The sequence below is a fragment of the Balaenoptera physalus genome, assembly GCF_965194825.1.
Source record: "Balaenoptera physalus genome assembly, chromosome: 2".
In the NCBI taxonomy this organism is placed as follows: Eukaryota; Metazoa; Chordata; class Mammalia; order Artiodactyla; family Balaenopteridae; genus Balaenoptera; species Balaenoptera physalus.
In genome coordinates this window covers 140,751,177-140,769,388 of record NC_138883.1, presented here as the reverse complement: position 1 = coordinate 140,769,388, position 18,212 = coordinate 140,751,177, and the positions used below count along the sequence as shown (strand labels likewise).

At 48.1% G+C, this 18,212-nt stretch overlaps 1 protein-coding gene across 5 annotated transcripts in view; it reads left to right on the top strand.

The window, feature by feature from the left end:
* Nucleotides 1–18,212, top strand: part of NTRK3 (neurotrophic receptor tyrosine kinase 3) — a 391,080-nt gene that overhangs the window by 104,882 nt on the left and 267,986 nt on the right. For all 5 annotated transcript variants that reach the window (XM_082450914.1, XM_082450913.1, XM_082450917.1 and 2 more), the window contains exons 4-6: nucleotides 7,348–7,416; nucleotides 16,748–16,905; nucleotides 17,692–17,834. In XM_082450914.1, coding sequence (XP_082307040.1) covers nucleotides 7,348–7,416; nucleotides 16,748–16,905; nucleotides 17,692–17,834 — 370 coding nt within the window. The remainder of the gene's footprint in view (nucleotides 1–7,347; nucleotides 7,417–16,747; nucleotides 16,906–17,691; nucleotides 17,835–18,212) is intronic.

The following is an 18,212-nucleotide window of genomic DNA, read 5'->3' as shown; positions in this document are numbered from 1 at the left end:
CCTCCAAGAGGGGCACAGGGCAGCAGCACCTGCTTCCTTGTCACAGGCGCTGGATTTTAAGGGGTTGGCTCAGGGGGGCCCCTCGGGGGCGGGCAGCAGGCCTTGGTGGAGAGATGGCCTGGAGCCTCCTTCCTTCCCACTGGTTCAACCTGAGGAGGTTGATTTCAGCCACCCTAACTGCTCCTCATGGGGGGCTGCAGGCATCTCCGGTGTGGGCTGATATGCACAAAGTCCCAAGTTCAAGTTCCTGACGTGTAAGTTCCCTGGTTCTTGGAGAAGCGGGGAGGAGACTGTCAGCCTTCCCTGTCTCCATGGTTTGTTCCTTTTTAGCAGCTCTCTGTGGGGTCAGTGCTGCATGCAGGAATTCTCCTTTCTTGACTTTTTTTTCCAGATCCTTCAGAAATTTCAAAAGAATCTTGGCGTGGCATGGCAGGGGAGGGAGTTGGCTGTCTTCAGGAAGAACGAGGAGAGAGTTCTTTCATGGGGCAAGTTAGAAGCGGAGAGACAGACAGCTGAGGAGGTGTTGGGTCTTCAGGAAGGAAGAATTGCATCTTTCTAATGCTGCCTTCGTGGATGGAGGAAATCAGATTTACCTCATGATGTTGGCAGCCAGCAAGCCACAGCCCCCATTGGAGCTTGTGAAAGCAGGAGGGTTTGGACCTTTGTTGTTCTCTGTGGAGCCATGCTTGCTGCTCTGAGCCCATACGGTGCTTAGAATAGCGCTTTCTGCAAGCAGCAGCGTGAATCCTCTAGGAAAAGTCAGCGACCATGCCATTCACCATTAGGATGCCAGCTGAGCACACCCCTGGGTCTCTGTGTTCTCTCATAACCATCTTTTGCAGCAGGAGACTTGCGTATGCCCAGCGGGGAGCTGACTGAGTGGACGGATGCCATGTTGCATCTTCATGGCTGCACCCTGATTGGGAAGCTGGTTCCCTAGAGCGATGGGACATAGGCAGAGTGAGGGAGGGACTGAAAATCATGACTTTGGAGGCTTTCAGGAATCACAGTTGGGCAGCCAACTGTCAGGACCTTGGGGCAAAAGAGGGGCTGAGGACAGGTATACTAGTTTGCTAGGGCTGCCGTAACAGACACTGCAGACTGGGTGGCTTAAACAACAGAAATGATTTCTTCACAGTTCTGGAGGCTGAAAGTCCAAGATCAAGGTGTCAGCAGGGTTGGTTCCTTCTGAGGCCTCTTACCTTGGCTTATAGATGCTGACTTTTCCTCATGTCTTCACATCATCTCCCTCTGTGCATGTCTGTGTCCTAATCTCTTCTTATAAGGACACCAGTTATATCGGACTAGGGTTCATTTCAATGGCCTCCTTTAACCTTAATTACCTCTTTAAAGGCTCTGTCTGCAAATACAGTCACATTCTGGGGTCCTGAGAGTTCAGACGTCAACATATGAATTTTGAGGAGACACAGTCCAGCCCATCATAACAGAAGACAAAACCCAAGTGAGAGGGACTAAGGAGATGCAGAGGTGGAGTGAACGTCCAGGAGCTGAAGTGGGAGCGGGGCCAACCCAGCAAAGGTCTGTGGTGTGGACAGGGGAGATGCCCGACTGAATGGCGCCGGTGGGGCAGCCTGGCTTAATAGCAAGGAATGATGGGGCACCTGCATCCAATAATCACTTACACACTCCTCAGTGTCCTAAGACACTTAAGTCCTAAGACACAGCCTGTCCCTGGGCCTGCCTCCGCTGGTACAAGAGGAGGTACTTCCAAAGTCAGCCGCACCCTTAATCTGGGAAATCCATGGTACCTTCTTCAGGATCACTTTGTGGATGGGAATCAGTGTCTCCTTCTCAACTCTCAGCCCCAAAGGATGCAGTGTGTTTGGGGGAACAGAAGGATTCATCTGGTCGGCTTCTCTTGGCTGCAGGGTCCATCTCGAGTGACCCTCTTGTTGGACGGTAGGGTTCCCAGGGTAGAGGGTGACATCCTCCCCAATTGTGGGGCTCCATCCTGCTGCAGTTGGGCACCCCCTTTAGGAGAGTCATGGGACTGCTTCCCATCCTGAGGTTTCCCTTGTTCACCACAGGGCTAATGCAGGAGGGGCCATCTCAGCCTGTTGCTCCTCAGGTTCAGAGTTTGGCCATCTGTGTGTCTGGTTCCCTGTTTCCAGAGGACCCAGTAGCTGCATTGCCATGGTTCATTACTCTGGGCCCCAGAGTCAGGGCTGTGAATGAGCCAGTAGCGCAGGACAAAATTAATGGCTTTGTTTGGTAGTCTCAGGTGAGGGATACGGGGGCGAGGTCATGGAGCTTGATTTTGGGGAAGTATTTGATGCATCATCTCATAAAATCTTGCTCACCAAATTAATTCCAACGGTCAGGTGACTTGGAAACTGGCCATTGACTCAAGCACAAGTCAGAGACGAGTGATAATGGATCTGTAAGGGAGGAGGCTCAGGGCTGCGGTGAGGCCCAGAGGCAGGATGGTTCTTAATTAAACCTTTGTCTGGTGAGGGGGGTAACGGCCCATCAATAACTGATGACAGGTGAACACAAGTGAGGCATCAGCTAGAAGGAAAATCAGGGGAAGTGAGTTCTGAGTGGGTGTTAAGTCGGTTAAAGCCCCCTGCCTCGTCTTTCCCATCTGCCCAGCACATGAGCATTTATAAATGCCTCTGAAGGCAGGATGGTCAGAGGCGTGCCCGGATTGCCTTGTTGGCGGTGTATGTTTGCCTTTCTCGTCTTTTGTGTGTTTGTCTCTGTGGCTGGATGCTTCTATCGTGTGTCTCTGGCAGGGTGCTGTGTACAGTTGCCCAGGTTGTGCGCACTGCTTTCCTCCTGGGACTTGTGCAGCACAGCGTCTCTGTCTCTGGGGACACACACTGGGTTGTGTGTATGTGTACCTGGGCGTTTACATGTCTGTGTGTTGGTTGCAAATGTTCCTGGGTATGCCTCTTGTGGCCTGTTGTTGGAGTCTTCACGTTAAGGCTACTCAGAGCTGTTCAACTTTCATTGGCCACCTCTGAGCCCCAGTTTCCTCATCTGTTGCATGGAGATAATAGCAATACCCGTCTTGTAGAGTTGCTGTAAAAAGTAAATGAGATCATGAATGCAGAAGTGGGTAACACAGTAGCTGGTGCTTAGTAAGCCCTTGGTGAATGGCAGCTGTTGATTGTGAGATGGTGCAGGGGGGCAGGAGGGGGTGAGAGAAGGAGAGTATCCGGACTGCAGAAGGAGAAGGTGGTCTGTGCACCACTGGGACCGTCAGGGAGGAGGGAGGGGACAGGGCAGTCGTGGACAGAGCCCACGAGTGTTGCTGTGGCCGCTCCATCTGGCCAAAGAACTGGAGGAATCCGGAGGGGCCCTTTCTCCTCCAGGTGGGGCTTGGTGGGTGGGGGGGAGGGTGGGGAGAAGCTGCAGATGAGACACCCCTGGGAGAGCCGGAGCCCACCTCCCCCTTACCAGGTGTCCCAGGCCCCCTCTCCCCTCTAACTTGTAATAAGGAGATAATGCTATTTCTTATTCTTTATTTGCCCAGAATGCCTGTTATTTTCTTTCTTTCAGAATCCAATTTTCTCTTGACATTTCTGCCTAATGTAGCAAAACATGACCTTTGTGAAAGGACATTGCTGGCAACCTGCTCCCTGCCTCGGGCCCCCCAAGAACTACTGGCACACCCCTGGGTGGCTCCTCCCTCGGAGATGGGCAAGGTTTCCACTTCCCCTGGACCGCTCCTGCGTCCCCGCCTCCTCCTTCCTGCCGGGGCGGGGCGGGGGCGGGGCCGGGGGCGGGGCGTGTTTCCCAGGGCTCAGTGCGTCTGGTGTTCCTGGCGGCGCCTCTCACAGGAGCTGCAGCTCAGCTTTAGAACCGGGGCCTTTGTTCCAGGCTGCGCTGGAGTCGGGCAGAGAGGTCAAGGCCCCTGGGCCTTGTCTAACTTCTTCTGCCACTGATGCTGTTGTGCGTAGATAGTAAACCAAGAAAAGCAAAACAAAACAGAAGACTTCTGCCTGGACGAGGCACTCACCTTTATTGAAACATCATAGCGGCTCATGGTAATGGAGACACATAGAGTGGTGCTGTGAAGCCTGTTATCCTTGACCCCGAGTTCCAGCTCCTGGTGTAAGGTCAGCGCCTTTGATGGGCATACGTGTCTGATCCCCTGCTCCTCCCTCCCAAGCAGGAGTTGCTCTGCAGGGAGCAGGGTGCCTGTGTCTTCGAGTGGCCATCATGCAGTTCTTCTGTCACCCTTTTCCTTCCGATCAGGGGGGAAGGAGGCCGTTTGTAGGAGTAAGATGTGCCATGGTTAGGGGCTTTGTGAAGCTGAGCATGTGGATGGGTTGAGGTTTATAGGCTTTTAGTGAGAGCCTGTGTTTTCACACGCACCAGTGCTCTACAGTCCTGCAGAGAGGAAGTGGGTGACAGTATGGGGCTATGGGAGGCTCTCCTAGCAAGGGCTGTGGGCTTAAGGACTCTGAAAGGAGAGAGTGCTGGGGGCTGGGGAGAGAGTGGGACAGTAAACTTGGGTGATACCTACTGGACACCTTCCCTTTGCCCCAGTCCCCTGCACCCCAAGAATGGGGTCTGCCTCCCCCACACAGTCATGGGCTGTCACCAAAGGCAGAGCTGCCTCAAATGAGAAGGGGAAGCCCTATTCCTTAGCTTATCCTTGTGTTTGAATATCTGCTCCTGTAATGATCTGTGTCTACTCTCTGTACCTCACCCAACCTGAACTTCTCCCCGGAGCTCCAGACCCGGGCATCCAACAAGCTATCTCATCTCTCTTTTTTGGACGTCTAACAGGCATCTCAAACTTAGTGTCTGCAAGGAGGAGGCTCTTGATCCCCACGCCGCTCCTCAGCTGGGACCCCTTTGCAGCCTTCCTCGGCTCACTAAATGACATCACCACTCTCCTGGTTGCTCAAGTCTCCCTCCTCTGCCCGATCCAATCCCATAGGAAGTTCTGGCAGCTCTCCCTCCACCACCTAGCTTGAATTCCATCAGCTTAATTGTCTCTACTCTCTCTTTTTGCCTGGAATACTGCAGCAGCTCCTAATTGCTCTGATGACTTCCAGTCTTGGGTTCCTATTTTAAAAAAATGGCAATTAGATGATGCCACGTCCCTACTTAAACCCAGCCAGTGCCATCCCGTTGTTCCTTAAAGTAAAATCCGGGTGGCTTACATTGGCCAGCAAGGTGGGTGTGGCGGGTCCCCTCTCCTGCTTATCCTAGACCACTCTTCTACTTCCTTCCTCACTGGCCCCTTTTCTGGCCCCTAGTCCCTCTCAGGCCTTTGCACTTGCTGCTCCCACTGCCTGGAACACACCTTCCCTGGCGCTAGGCTCACTGTCACTCCTCTTCTCAGCTCCGACATCCCCTTCTCAGAGGGCATTTCTGGAAGCATCTTCTGACGTAGCCCTGTCTCTCTCCCACGTTGGTTACTTGCCCCACTTTGCTTATTCCCTTCCTTCTGCTCATCACAAACTACACTTCTCTTGCTTATTCATTTGTAACATGAACATAAGCTCCAGAGGGACCTTATCTGTCATCCACCCCCTCATTCCTTAGTGTAGCCTATATTTGGCTCTCAACAAATATCTGTTATGGAAGTCCTCTAAATATAGGTGCACCTGTAAGCATATGCATATGTGTATAAGCAGGAGTCTGTGTTTGTATTTATTACCTACATGTTTAATGGACATAAATATGCACGTGCTTATACACACGTGTGTGCATGTGGATAGGTATTTACCTAGGTGCAATTCTTACTGCTCTCCTTTCTCATCACTAGATAAGTACATGGTTCTTGGGGTGCCACTTCAGCTCTAGCCGTCTCCAACGGCTGCCTTGAAGGGCTGTTACCACATCAAATGTTGTTTGTTGAGCCTGGCAAAGTAATAACCGTGGGTGTGTTTCTTCTTTTATTCAGAAGACTAATGACTCCTCCTTTCCCCCCTACATCCTAATGAAAAAAAAAATAGCCATTAGGAGGAGAACAGAAGTGTGAACAAAAAGGCTGATGTCTTGATCATTGATGGACAGGATTGCTGAGGGAGGGACTGGCTTGAAGGAATTGTAGGTGACCTTCAGAGTATTTTCAACTTGTGTGAATGTTAAGAATGTTTGTTGAGGGCTTCCGTGGTGGCTCAGTGGTTAAGAACCTGCCTGCCAATGCAGGGGACATGGGTTTGAGCCCTGGTCTGGGAAGATCCCACATGCTGCAGAGCAACGAAGCCCATGCGCCACAACTACTGAGCCTGCGTGCCACAACTACTGAGCCTGCATACCATAACTACTGAAGCCTGCACGCCTAGAGCCCATGCTCCGCAACAAGAGAAGCCCACGCACTGCAACGAAGAGTAACCCCTGCTCGCCACTACTATGGAAAGCCCATGTGCAGCAATGAAGACCCAACACAGCCAAAAATAAGTAACTCTATTAAAAAAAAAAGAATGTTTGTTGGTAACAGGGCACAATAGTTTCACTTATGCAAGGTGAAGAAGTCCTAGATATCTCTAGTACAGAATAGTGCATAGTTAACAATACTGTGTTGTACACTTAAAAATTTGGGAAGAGGGTACATCTTCCATTAAATACTATCACCAAAAACAAAAAAAAAATAGAGAGGGAAGAAACTTTTAGAGATGCCAGTTAAGTTTATGGCACTGTTTATGGTGATCATTTCATGGATGTATATTATCTTCAAACTCATCAATACATATACATTAAATACATACAGCTTTTTTGGTAAGTCAGTTATACCTCAGTAACTAAAAAAAAAAGGGAGGGATAAATTAAGAGCTTGGGGTTAGCAGATACAAACTACTATATATAAAATAGATAAGCAACAAGGTCCTACTGTATAGCACAGGGAACTATATTCAGTATCCTATAATAAACCATAATGGAGAAGAATATGAAAAAGTATATGTATATATATATATATATATATGTATAACTGAATCACTTTGCTGTACAGCAGAAATTAACACAACATTGTAAAACAACTCTACTTAAATAAAAAAAAAAAAGAATGCTTGCTGGTTTGTATACCTTATACTCTGAGAGTTCTCTGTCCTCCTGTAGGAGGGTGGGTTTAAAAAGGCTGTCTGAAATTTTATTGTGGTGAGAGCATATGGGAGAATGACCAAGAAATTTTTATTTATTTATTTATTTCATTTGATTTGTAAAACCTTGCCTTTTAAAAGGTCTCAGCATCCTCTCCAGACATGATCTGTAGCCTCGACTAACTGTCAGATGTACTGTTAGCCGAAGGGAGCAGTGGAGAAGAACAACAAAGCCAGGCTCCCATGAGATGACCACGCTTACTACGGAGGCATGACATGCCAGATTGTCCTTTAATTTCCTCTTTGTTTGTCAATCTTGCAGAAACCTGTCGAGTAACCGGCTCACCACACTCTCGTGGCAGCTATTCCAGACGCTGAGTCTTCGGGAATTGTAAGTTCAGTTTTGAAGACTATCCAAGTTGGTGGAGTGGTGGTCAAAGGTTGGGTGGAGCCACCTGAAGCTGGGAGTACACCTGAAGGGGCTCCTTGGGTAGGATGATGTGGGTGTACCATGTTCAGTGAGAGTGAGCCACCCCATCCCTTGATTTCTGATGCTCCTTCTGGGCGCAATACATTTCAGAAGATAGGAATCTCATCTCTTAGCAGGACCTAGTTTTGTGATCTGTTGGTAATTAGTAATAACGTTTATATTTATATATATTTATAATAATAAAGATAATTTATCAATTTATAATAACATTTGCAATATATAAATAGATTATTAGGTGTGCTTTCATTTACATGACCTTTGATTTATCATCATATGTCATGGGAGGTAGGTATTATTATACCTCCCATATAAAAGGTATCTCTACACTTTAAGGTGAGGGTTCTGAGCTCCAGAAAGGCACGTGAAACACAACCAAGATCACATTGCTAGGGATTGGCAGAACCAGGACTTGAACCCAGGCCTCTGATTTCAGATTGCAAGTATTTTCCACTTCTCGTGATCTTCTGTCAGCCTATTTGGCTTGAGTATGGGCATCCTGGAGGGACTAAGCCCATATATTTATTCAATCTGCTTGTGGACTGCTTAGATTTGCTGCATTCCGAGGCTGATCAATGTACTCCTACCCCAGCCAGCCATTTTGCACAAAAACACACACTGGATGGATGAATGAAAACTCGTGACCACTGCTGGAAAAAATAAGTCATGTTGATGTGTGAGTCATCAGGCTCATCTCTGTGCATGAAGGACGGCATATTATGTTGAGGGGACAAATCAAGGAATAAATTGAAAAGGAATTGAGGCATGGATGGAGTTAGGGAGTCACGGTTACAGAGACACTGCTCATGTGTCTTCCCTTTTACTTGATGACTCAGATCCAAATTCACTGAATGCAGATTGCTTTCTATCCTTTACCAAGAGGCAGTGAATGGCCTTGGATCCCTGCCCATGCTGTTGGCCTTTCAACTTGTTCTCCCTCCACCTGGTAAGACCTGAGTTCAAGGATGCATCATAACCTTACCTTTTCCGATCCAGTTGGTCAGGAAGGGGAATATTTACATCTCCATGACAGTCTTGTACATACCCTACTCATCCTCATGGACGCAAGTGCCTACATGTTGCTTAAAAATGCCATTCCAAGGATGGGAAGTACAGAGATGGTCTCTGACAGTGTTGGAGAGTTTAGGACAAGACTGTTATGGGTTGCTTTCCTGCTTTAGGATTTTGCCCCTCCCACCAGGCTTCTCCTCTGCTATGAGCACAATAGCTCTAGTGATCAGAGTTCTTTAGTCATACATGGCTGCCATCCAGCTGTACTCCAATAAAAACTCCTGCCTGAGCTTGGAAAAAGGTACATATGTACTTATTTTTTTATAAAACACTGGAAAACTGGACAATGTCACAGACATCTCAATGTCAAACTGCTACACTTGATGCATTGTGTTCATTCCCTTCTTTGTAGGTGGAAAAGACGTTAGAGGTAAATTAACATGACTGCTTTGATCACCACTAACACTGATTTCTGAGATCTTACTCTGGGCCAGGCAGTGTGCCAAGTAATCTATCGAGTTATGAAAGTTATTTAATCCTTACAACAATGCTGTCAGGTCGGAATGGCTACTGTCACTTCAAATTTGGGGACACTGGGGTACTTAGCAAGGTTTAGTATCTTGGTTAAGGTCACCCATTAACTAAATGGTAGCACGTGGACTCAAGATCTTGACCACTATGCTTCGCCATCTTCCAACTTTCTCAATCTGTTTTCAATCCAAGGATCTGTTCTACAGTAATTTTCTATAAAAATGCACAATTGCAGTTTTTCCTTACATTGCTCTAAAACTGACCAGGGACCCTGCCCTAAAGGAGCTAATTGGAGTCTTTCATCCAGTTCTCCTGGGACCCCTGCCCCTTCATCTGTGGGAGGCCAGGGATAGCATCTCTCCAGGGGACATCTGGGTCTACTGTTGGCTGAATTATTGCGAAAATGTTCAGTGCTCCTTCTAAAAAAATCACTGGCTGCGAAATCGATGGTGTGCTGCCCCGGTGACCTGTTTCGTGGAGTTTTAGAAACAGTTGTTCCATGGATATATATTTAAAGAAAATGTCAGATTTCTCCCAGAGGATCATGGGATTCTGCATTCATCTTTGCCTGGGAATCAATACACCAGTGAGCTGGATGTGACTTATGGGGGAATGAAGACGTTCCCTCCAGGGTGAGTCAGTGCGTGAGAGCCACCATGTCCACGGAGTATTTTATTTCTGTCATATTGTTAAATAAGTAAAAAATTATGTTGGAAAATAAAGAAGCCCCCCCCCCTCTAAGGAGCAGTCACCCTGGTAGGGGTCTATTATTTTGAGGAAGAATTGAATGTTGAGAGTGGAAAATTTATCTTTTGGCTGGAGGGGCCGCGTGTTGGCTCTTAGCTGTGGCTGTGATTAAAATCCAAACAATCCCAGTTCCTGGCAAATGGGAGAGTGGGTCATATTTTCTTGTCTGACTTCCTGATTAGTCCACATGGTGCCATCTGCCACGAGCCATCTAGACTGCCAGGGTCTGCCCAGTGGAGCCTGTGGGCTGGGGTGTGGGCATGGGTCGGGTATTTCCAGGAAGAAAGAATTTTGGCCCTAGAGGAGAGAGGCCAGAAGGAGATGGCTCTGTGAGCTGTGGCAGCCAGAAGATCACAAGGGCAGAAGTGTGAGGCTTCGAGCGACCTTCTGCAGGAACAGAAGGAGCAAGCTAGGGCATTCAACAATTTCTTAGCATGTTTTATTCCATCACTGAGGATCTCTGCCTGCCCCAAGCAGCCCCTCCTCTGATCCTTGGTAGAAGAACTAATGCTGTTGGGATTCCCCATCAGAAGGGCTGAGTGTCTACAACTTTTCCAGTAGCAGAGAAGGAGAAAAAAGAGGTGTATATTGAGTATCTAATATATACGAGGTCCTGTCTCACCCCTGGAACAATCCCACAGAGGAGATATGCTTAAACCCAGTTTGACAAATGAGGGATTGGAGGCTTGGCCAAGTGAAATAACTGGTCCAACATCACATGGCAAATAAATGGGAATTAGTATTGTGATTATTAGCATTGCCACCATCCAGGTCTATTGTTTTCAAAGACCAGCTCTTTCCTTACCCAACTCAGCACCATAGCCCTCATGCCTTGTGTCCCCTTCCAGAAGCCACACTCAAGATGGTGGCTCCCCTCAGTGGAATCAAAGGGGGAAAAAATCCGAACAAGTTAGCATCTCAGAGCCCTTGCCATGTGCCAGAGACTTCCTTCACTCATTTCTCATTTACTTTTGTGAGATGAAGGGTGTGGTCTTGGCCGGGCACCTGGCCTGCCTGTCACCTGTCCAGGCTGTGTTTTTCTCTTACTGATGGAACCGGAAGCATCTTTCAAGACTGGCTTCTGAGTAGCCGACACTCTTTCAATGGCACGGGTTTGGAGAAATTTGAGTTGGTGTTGCACAGTGCTCTCCAAAGCTTCTGGTTATGGCAAGATGGTGTTTTCCCTTTACCGAGAAGATGGGAACAGTCTGTCCAGAAAGCTGAGCAAGAATCAAAGAGATTGACTTAGAGGTAAAGAATGAATTGGAAAGAAAAGAAGCTTGGATTCTGAATCCCATGATACCATTTAGGCAAAGGCAAGAGGCACCAAAGGATATAAACTCACAGCACAGAAACCCTCCAGAAATACCCTAAGGACCATTAGTGTATCTCCAACAGGCTTCTCTTAATACCCCGCACGCACAGAGCAGACATGATTAAAATAGATTGGAATATTTCATTTTCTTAAAGCAAAGTGATAATTACCTCTGGTATAATTTACAGATTTAATCGACTTGGTAAAATATTAACTCAGTTTTGGGGATGGGTTTGTGCCGATCCTGTCACTTTCCTTCCCCCATTCCTGGCCCTGACCACTTGCCACGGCTCTCAAAATCACTCAACAATCATGTTAATGATACTGTTATTATAATAATAATTTTGGGCCTCTTTATAGCCCCTTTTACTTCACAAAGCACGTTAACATATATTATCACTAATCTTCATAGTAACTGTGAAGAAGGCAGATTGAGCACAATTACCCCCATTTTATAGACGTTAAAACAGAGCCTTGGAGAATTCAGGCTGAATGAATACTTGCTGTATTCATTTCCTAGGGCTGCCTTAACATATTCCCACAAATCTGGGGGCTTCAAACAATAGAAAGTGATTCTCTCACTCTTCTGGAGGCTGGAAGTCCAAAATCAAGGTGTCAGCAGGACTATACACTCTTCCGAGGCTCTAGGGATAACCCTTCCTTGCCTTTTCCAGCTTCTGCTGGCTCCTGGTGTTCCTTGGCTTGTGGCAGCACCACTCCGGTCTCTGCCTCCATCTTCACGTGGCCATCTTCCCTGTCTCTTCGTCTTTGATCTTTCCCTCTTTTCTCTTATACGGATACCAGTCATTGGATTTAGGGCCCACCGTAATCCAGAATGATCTCATCCATGATCCTTAACTTGATTATATCTGCAAAGGCTGTATTTCCAAATAAGGTCACATTCACAGCTACTGGGGCTTAGGACTTTGACATATTTTGGGGGGCGGGGGAGACACTATTCAATCTACTATAGTTGCCCCAGGTGACACAACTGGCTCAACTCAGATCTTTTGTTTGGATATTTTTTTTTAACCACAGGACTGTTGGCATCTCCAGGGTGCCCTTTGGGCATGTTTTCTTCTGTGACAACAGATTTGGGTCCCTTCCCCATATTTCGCTACCTGGCAGCACTGATGCTGCGGAGGGAAGAAAACCGGAGTGATGACTAGCGGGGAATCAGTGTTTTTTAAACACTCAGTCTTGGCCTTGGCTGTTCAGCAAAGTGTCTTTGTGCGCAAACTCGGATGGGGCTGAGTTAATCTGTGGGAAGCCCCAAGGGCCCTACGATTAGGCCCTGGGCCATCTTGGAGGAAGGACTGGGTGTTGGTAATCTTTGCCGTGAAGCAGCTGCTGCTGTATTATTCATGGGGCCGCCTGCATTATTGATGGAGCAGGGGAAGGCTTGCTTTCGGCTCCTTGAGTCTGTCCCTGAGGCCCTGGTTGAAGGCCCCTCTGCTCCAGGCCTGATTTGATGGGAGAATGGACAGCATCATTTAGACCCAGGACTTGCCCTTCTTTGCTCCTGGTCCACCTCACTGTTTGACCCCTCTTGTCAGGATATGAAGACGAGAGTGGATTTGCTCAGTGAGATGCCCAGGGCATCTGTTCTGAGACTGAAAATGCTTTCTGCCGTATGTATGTCTTGCTGTCCAGGAGGAGAGTCCAGAGGGATGGGGGGAAGAACTCAAAGTTCTTCTGCAGTTTCCAGGAGACTCTGGGTTGGAGGAAAGGACCAGATCTCACGGTGCATGCCTTCTGGAGGAAAAAGACGGAGGGAAACAAACAAGCTTTTAGCATACCCATGCCTGGCAGGGTCTAAGACGCACCCCACATATCTCACTGGATTCCCCTGCCAGCCTCAGGACGCTGTGGCACCGTCCACCTTTCTGGGGGACCCCTGAGATGCTGGGATATGCAGTAGTGCAGGGCTCAGACAAGAGGCAGAACTGAATAAAGCACATGTGGCTTGAAGCAGCCTGGCCAAGACTCTCACTTGTCTAGTATTTTCCACCCAGGTGGGTAATTTGTATTTTTACAGCTACTTAATAATGAATGACCACATCTTGTCAAGTAAGCAACTGGGAAAAATCAGGCTGACCTGGTTCAGTTTGCATGTGTTCCGGCATCTGGACCCTTAGTATCCTTCCAGCAGGGCTGCCAGGCCTCTCCTCACAGCCCCTCCCACGTGACTCCCAACCACTGCTACAACTCCCTTTCCCCAGAAACTCCGGGCAGGGAATTTGACCTCCTGTGTTTCCTAAGAGAGCCCTCAGAGGTTCCCTTCCCCTGCTTCCTCCTTGTTGTGAGGGTCAGAGGGGGTGAGGCATGTAAGGCCTTCAGCATAGTGCTGGGCACAGAGTAAATGCAATGCAAACGTTATTATCCAATTATTTTTATGACTTCCCTCTCATTTTCTCCTGTCTACCTTTTCTCTCTCCTCTCCCTCATTTCTCAGCTGCAGAAGCATCTGCCTTGACCCCAGGGCAAACCCCTCCAAGGGTCCTGGACCTCATCCGTCACTTTCCTGCTCTAGGACCTTACCTTCCCCTCCTCACCCCCAGCCCTGCCCTGACCTGATTCCTAACATGTTTCCCCTCTTCCTTTCCACTGGTTTTTCTCTTCTGTTTTCAACCAAAGATGCTTCTGTCTTTCATTGACTTCCTGTCCCCTGGAGCTTAAAATCTTGGGGTCATCTTTTACTCTTTCCTTTTCTTCTACCTCCAAGGAAGCACCAAATACCACCTTGTCTTCCTTTATGATGTTTGCTCCATCTTCCCCTTCCCTCTCCCCAATTTTTACCTCTCTACTCCAGGCTCTTAGTAACTAGGTAGCCGTTCTCTCACGGTGGTCCAGGGTCCCATGGGGATCCCCAAGACCCTTACAGGGAGACCAAGAGGTTAAATCTATTTTCATAATAACTCTGAGACATTACTTGCCTTTTTCATTCCCATGTGCAGTGGAGTTTTCCAGAGGCCACGTGACATATGTTAACATCATTCCTCTGATGCCTGATGGAGTTTGTGCTAATGCATTCTTGTGTTTTAAAATTTTCTCAGTTTTAATTTCTAATATGGTAAATCGTGATAGATATAATCCACCTAAAAGTTCTTTGAGACCCTCAGTCATCTTTAAGAGTGAAAAGGAGTGCTGAGACCAAAAAGTTTGAGAACATTGACCTGGAGCCTGCCAGCCTATATGGTACCTATATGTGAATGAGAAAAGATGCCTTTTCTGGGTGGATAGAGCCCCATGCCAGGTACCAGGTCTGGTCAAGGGTATGCAGGCTGGATTTCATCCCCCATTCATCCCTTTGGCTGGGTGCATTGAGACATGCACGAACTTCAGCACTGTACACGGTGACCCTGTGTTTATCAGACATCCTAACCGGGGTCCCAGTCTCCGGCTCTCCTCCTCTCTGGTTGATCCTGTTCAGCATTGCTGGATTACTCTTCTTACAGTTTTGTTCACTTCATTCTCCAACTACAAGGGCCTCGGTGGTTCCCACTGCCTCCTGGATGCATTTCAAGCTTCCTGATGCGGCAGTGAATGTCCTCCAACATCTGGCTTCCACTTGCCCTTCCAGCTTTATTTCCCGGTGCTCCTGCTGTAGCACAAGCTTTCTTTCCTGTTTTCACAGTCCAGCGTACCTCATCCCTCTAACTCTTCCCCTAGTCTTTCCCTCCACGAGCTTCCAAAGTTCAGGGATCCTGCTTACTTCTTCTAGAATCTCCCATCTAGCTATGCCTTGCACGTGATAGATGGCGGGGAAAGTGCATGAATTTTGGAGTCCAACAGGCTAAGCTTTGAAGCCCTGCTTTGTCACATACCAGCCGAGGGACCTTGAGCACGTGACTTGACTCCTCCAAACGTAGGAGGGGGTCCCTCTTGTGCATGATGATGAGAGACTGGCTGACTCTGAGTGCAGCTGTGAGAGGCAGATGCTTGATGAAGGTTAGTTCTTGTCTCCTTTGCTGAAAGAGTGTGGTGTGCAGAGCAAAGTCATGGGCACTTTTAGACTAAGAGGATATCATACAGGGGTGTTTGCTGTCCTGTTGGCTAGAAAGCACTGATTCCTCCCCTCCAAGGGCCTCACTTTTTTCTGAAAACTGGTTAATGCTGATGCGTGCTTCACTACTTTGGAATTTGCCAGTTGTCAAAACTATCCTGGGTCTTAGTGCAGTTACCCAAGTGGCCCTCCCTCTGGGCACCAATAGAGTCATCCCCTTACTGGTCCAGAAAGAGAATCATGTTCCCCTGAGTGATCCTGGCATTCAGATTTATCAGGTGCCCTTGACTTTAAGAGTTTTACATCAGCTTATGCCCTTCAATTGTCCCCCTAAGGAGATAACTCCCTCTAGAGGGGAGGTGATGCCCTCTAAGTCACAAGGAAAATGAGTGGAGAAGGAAGGCCTTGAACTTGACTCTTCCTCCATCAGACAGTCTTCTTTACCAAGATGAGTGCTCCTGGAAAACAGGGACTGATTATTCATTTCTGTTTCAGCAACACTCAGCCCACAGCCAGACATGGATGAGGTGCTTATTAAGGATTTTGTTGAATTTATGAAGGAATAAAGCTGGTCCCAAGATGGGCTTTGAGCAGATATTGGAAACAGCGAACCACCTTCTCCCCAGGGAGAATAGCTCTTTTCTTCCTTCTTCCCTCCCTCCCTTCCTTCCTTCCTTCTGCCCTTCCTTCCTTCCTCCCTCCTTTTATTCATTCAACAGGTATTTATGTGCCAGGCTCAGTTATAGGTACTGGAGATATAGCAATGAACCTAATAGGCAATGTCTCTGACTTTGATGGAACTTAATTTTTATTTGGGGAGACAGATAATAAACAAGAAAGCAAATAAATATTTATTTTAAAATTTTTAGATTTATTTTATTTATCCGTTCTATATATACTAATTTGCATCTGCTAGCCCCAAACTTCCAAGCAAGCAAATAAATATTTAAAGTGATGCTGGGCAGTGACAAATACCAGAAAGAAGAAAATAGTCAGGCAAGGGACTGGGCAGTGTGAGGGCAGGGGTTGGTGGTAGCTTTCCTATAGAAGTGGTCAGAGAAGGCTATATGATTCCTTAATGAAGGGAGGGATTGATCTAGCAGGTATGTTCTGAGTCCAAACTCTGTAGGCAGAAAGGACAACAAGTGCAAAGGCCCTGAGGCAGGAGCATGCAGGTCATCCTCGTAAACTTGACACACAGCAAGGTCAGAGTGGCTGAAGAAGAGGAGGAGAGGGTGAGGCAGGCGATGAAGTCAGAGAGGTGACAGAGGGTGGTATAGATCCCGTAGGCCTTTGACTTTGACTTTCAAAGAGTTGGGAGGCCACTGGAGGGTTTTGAGAAGAGGAGCTTCCCAAGACAATGTATCTTAAAGGTCTCTTTGCCAGGTAAGTTCAGTGGAGTGGATTTTTTTGGAATGAGTTTATTTGTTTAAAAACTAAATAAATTCATGGACTTCTATAAGTATTTTTTACTTCTTTGGAGACCTTGCTAAACCCTTCTCTTAAACCCTTCTCTCCTTAGTCCCTGAGGAGCAGGTGGGGGCCCACGCATGGCCTCACAGCCCTGGGAGGGAGCTGGGTCACCTTCGTTTCAGGGGTTCCCTTCCCTCGCTTCTTGCCCACAGGAGGTTGGAGCAGAACTTCTTCAACTGCAGCTGTGACATCCGCTGGATGCAGCTGTGGCAGGAGCAGGGGGAGGCCAAGCTGAACAGCCAGAACCTCTACTGCATCAGTGCCGACGGCTCCCAGCTCCCACTTTTCCGCATGAACATCAGCCAGTGCGGTGAGTGAGCCGCCCGGTCCCAGCTGGCTCCACGCAGGCCTCCCTCAGACACCAGGGGCGGTGCTGCGCATCAGCCGGGAAAGCCAGCGCCTTCCTTCCCCACTGCCCTCCCAGCCTTGAACTCTGCACTGGGTGCAGATCCAGCTCCCCTCTTACCTCCTTGCTCATTCTTGTCCCTTCATGAGCCAGCCGTGGGAAGGTTGGTTCCAGGGATGCAGAAAGGGGTTAAGTGTGCTCTTTGTCATTGGACCAGAGTCCTTTCTCTCTGTCAGTTCCCTGTTAAGCAAACCTGAAGGAGTGTATGTCCAGGTGTGGTCTCTGGATCTCCTGTATCAGGAGCATCTAAGGCACTTTTAGAGAAGCAGATGTCTGGGTCCATCCACAGACTTATGAGATGAGAATATCTGGGGATGAGTTTGGAAATCTGAATTTCTAGCAAGATCCCCATGGGAGTCTGAAGCGGACCAAAGTTTTGAGAACCAGTGCCCGAAGTGGAAGATGTCATTTGATGCCATTGTTAGAGCTGCATTCCTTCAGCAACTGTCCTCCTCACCAATCCCCGCTCCGCAACCACCAAGTCCAACTGCGTGGGCTTACATCTTGAGTTCTACCGTCTGCTTGGGAGGTGGTGTGAAGCTTCTGGGACTTGGGGGACTTCTGAGAGGTCAGGCAGGTTTTGTGGAGTCATTATTGGACAAAGCGAGCAGTGCCACCATTGCCCCCATGGACAAAGTTTTGGTAGCAAGTATTTGCCTATTTTTTCACCCACCCTGTCCTCCCTCCCAGACCTGCCTGAGATCAGCGTGAGCCATGCCAACCTGACCGTACGGGAGGGTGACAATGCTGTCATCACTTGCAATGGCTCTGGATCGCCCCTGCCCGACGTGGACTGGATAGTCACCGGACTGCAGTCCATCAACACCCACCAGGTAGGCGTCCGAGGCTTGGGCCCTATCACCTGTTAGTCTTAATGAGCTAAAATCATGAATAGAAGCAAGAGACGTGAGAATAAGGAAGAAGGAGAGGGGAAGTTTGTGGTCCTATTTCTATAGGAAGAAGCACGTAGACTTGGGTTCCACCCAGCTGCAACATTTTCTAGCCAACTTGATCTTGAACATGCTATAAACATCTCTGTACCTTACTTTCCTCATCTGTGAAATGGGTATAATGCTACCATTCATCTCATGGGATAAGTGTGAGTGTTACCTGAGCTCTTGACTGTAGAGAGCTTGGCCCTTGGTCAATGTGCCTTCACCAGCAAGGCCTCCTTCACCTACTGCTCAGCTTTCCTTTTGATTCCTAAAGGT